The sequence below is a fragment of the Equus caballus genome, chromosome 7 (genome assembly GCF_041296265.1).
Source record: "Equus caballus isolate H_3958 breed thoroughbred chromosome 7, TB-T2T, whole genome shotgun sequence".
NCBI lineage: Eukaryota > Metazoa > Chordata > Mammalia > Perissodactyla > Equidae > Equus > Equus caballus.
The window spans coordinates 76,522,466-76,524,814 of record NC_091690.1 but is presented as its reverse complement, the minus strand read 5'-3'; the positions used below and the strand labels follow the sequence as shown (position 1 = coordinate 76,524,814).

At 41.7% G+C, this 2,349-nt stretch overlaps 1 protein-coding gene across 1 annotated transcript; it reads right to left on the bottom strand.

Annotated features, from left to right (window-relative positions):
• Window positions 1–436: 436 nt before the first annotated feature.
• Window positions 437–1,375, bottom strand: OR51I2C (olfactory receptor family 51 subfamily I member 2C). Its single transcript, NM_001391390.1, has one exon. The coding sequence runs from the start codon at window positions 1,373–1,375 to the stop codon at window positions 437–439; it is 939 nt and encodes a 312-aa protein (NP_001378319.1).
• Between the last annotated feature and the right edge of the window lie 974 nt (window positions 1,376–2,349).

Sequence of the window (2,349 nt, the reverse complement as noted above, 5' to 3'; positions counted from 1 at the left end):
CGTAATTCTCTTCACCTCATAAGATTGTTATGAATATAAAATGAATTAATGCACATAAATAATTTTGAACAGAGTCTAGCACTTCTAAGGACAAAATGTATTATTATTATATTAGTAATATTTGTTACTATGAAAAAGATTTTTCTGTCTTAGATTAACTCTTCTCCTTAAAGTCCAGTCTAATTACTTCTTTATCTACAATATTTATCTTTCTCATAATGCCACTGATGTTTGTTGAATGTGCTACTCATTTGTTTTAAGTTTTGCAGCTCCATTTCCTGATCTCTTATTTTTTCCCAATACATATCTCTACCTTATTCTTGATGATGATATGATAATGATGAGGGTCAACATGATGACAGTGGTGATAATGACACTATGGATAACAGCATATGGCTACACAATAAACAACAGGTTTTAAAGCCAAATGTGAAAGTCACATTTTGATGCGGTGAAACATGCGGACAATGGCTCGGCGGATCTCCTTTGTCTTGGCGCTATACATGAGAGGGTTGAGCACAGGAGGTACAAAGAGGTAAATATTGGACATGAGGACATGTATGTAGCGTGGGACATGCTTCTGAAAGCGGTGCACCGTGGAGACCCCAATCATTGGCACATAAAATGCAAGGACAGCCAAGATATGAGACACACATGTGTTGAGAGCTTTGAGGCATTCCTCACGGGAAGTAATGGCCAAGACAGAGTGCAGAATGACCACATAGGAAAGGAAGATAAAAAGCAGGTCCATGACGAAGGTGGATACAAGAACAAAGAGTCCGTAGATGCTGTTGATAGTGATATCAGCACAGGCCAGCTTCATCATGTCTGGGTGAAGGCAGTAGGAGTGGGAAAGAACATTGGACCTGCAGATAGGCAGCCTCTTGATCAGGAAGGGAAGAGGAAAAAGAATGATGAAGCTCCGAACAGTCACAGCTAAACCCATTCCAGCAATGACTTGATTGGTGAGCACTGTGGCATAGTGCAAGGGATCACAAATGGCCACATAGTGGTCAAAGCTCATGGCCAGCAGAATACCCGACTCCATCATGGAGAAGGAATGAATGAGAAACATCTGGATTAGGCAGGCATCAAAAGCAATGTTTCGAGCATTAAGGCAGAATGTTCTGAGCACAGTGGGCAGTGTGGCCATGGACATGGCCACATCACTGAAGGACAGCATGGACAGGAAGTAGTACATGGGCTCATGGAGGCTAGGCTCCACTCGCACAGCCTGCAGGATCACTGTGTTGCCCCCCAGGGCCACGGCATACATCAGACAGAGGGGCCCTGCTAGCCAGGAGTGAGAGCTCTCCAAACCAGGGATACCAGTCAGGAGGAAGGAAGCAGGGTGAGTGACATTGAACAATCCCATGACAGGAGGAAGCTAGGGCACTTTTGAGGGGCAGACCTGAACTGCAGACTTCTGAGAGTTGTACTTACTGCAGGACCACAAACCAGGAAGTAAGACACATAGCAGATGTGTCTCACAGTTAGAAACTGATGCATTCATGAAGTCACTGGTTTGGGGAAAATACAGACAAACTTCTCTTCTTCATATTTTATGATCAACAGGCCCTGGGCTGGGCTAATATTTCCCACTGTTTTATGAAAGAAGGAAGAAATTGGGAAACGCTTCAAAAATACAATTAGCTACAAAGAAAATGTCTAACCTATATTGTCTACACTTTCAATGTGTTTTAGAAGCTTCATTGAATATAAATATGTTAACTACAATTCATAGATAGTTATTATAAAAGGACACCAGGAATTTGAATTATCAATAGCTCTTGGAAGTACTTAAATATTTCCTGAAAATGTTGCTGAATTCTGATGTGTCACTGATTAATGGCAGCATTCCCGAGAGGTAGTTTGAGTTATGATGTGTGCTTGGTCAGGGAGGGGAAGGGGTGATGGGATGTGAGGAAGTTGATTGTGGACATCAGCCTTTCATTGGCAGAGTTGCTGCAAAAAAGCAACAAAGAAACCATCTGTTTGTGCAAAGACACAAACCTGTTCCTGTTTTTGGAAAAATTGTGAATTCTCCCCTAACTATTCTCTAGGTACACTAATATTCAGCCTTGGGACAGCATTGTTCCAAATACAGACTTTCACCCTCACACAATCATATGTACTCTCAGAATATCCATTATTCACTTAGACACATTCATGTATCTTTACATTAGCCTCATACTGTATGCCAGTCGTGCTCATAAGAAGCCTCACCCACACCTCTTTCTCTCTCTCACAATCTCACTCTTATTATGCAAATATACTTGACACTCCCTCTTGACCTTGATACTCTTTAACATGCACGTGTCCTGTCATGCTCATAATTTCTGTCTACTT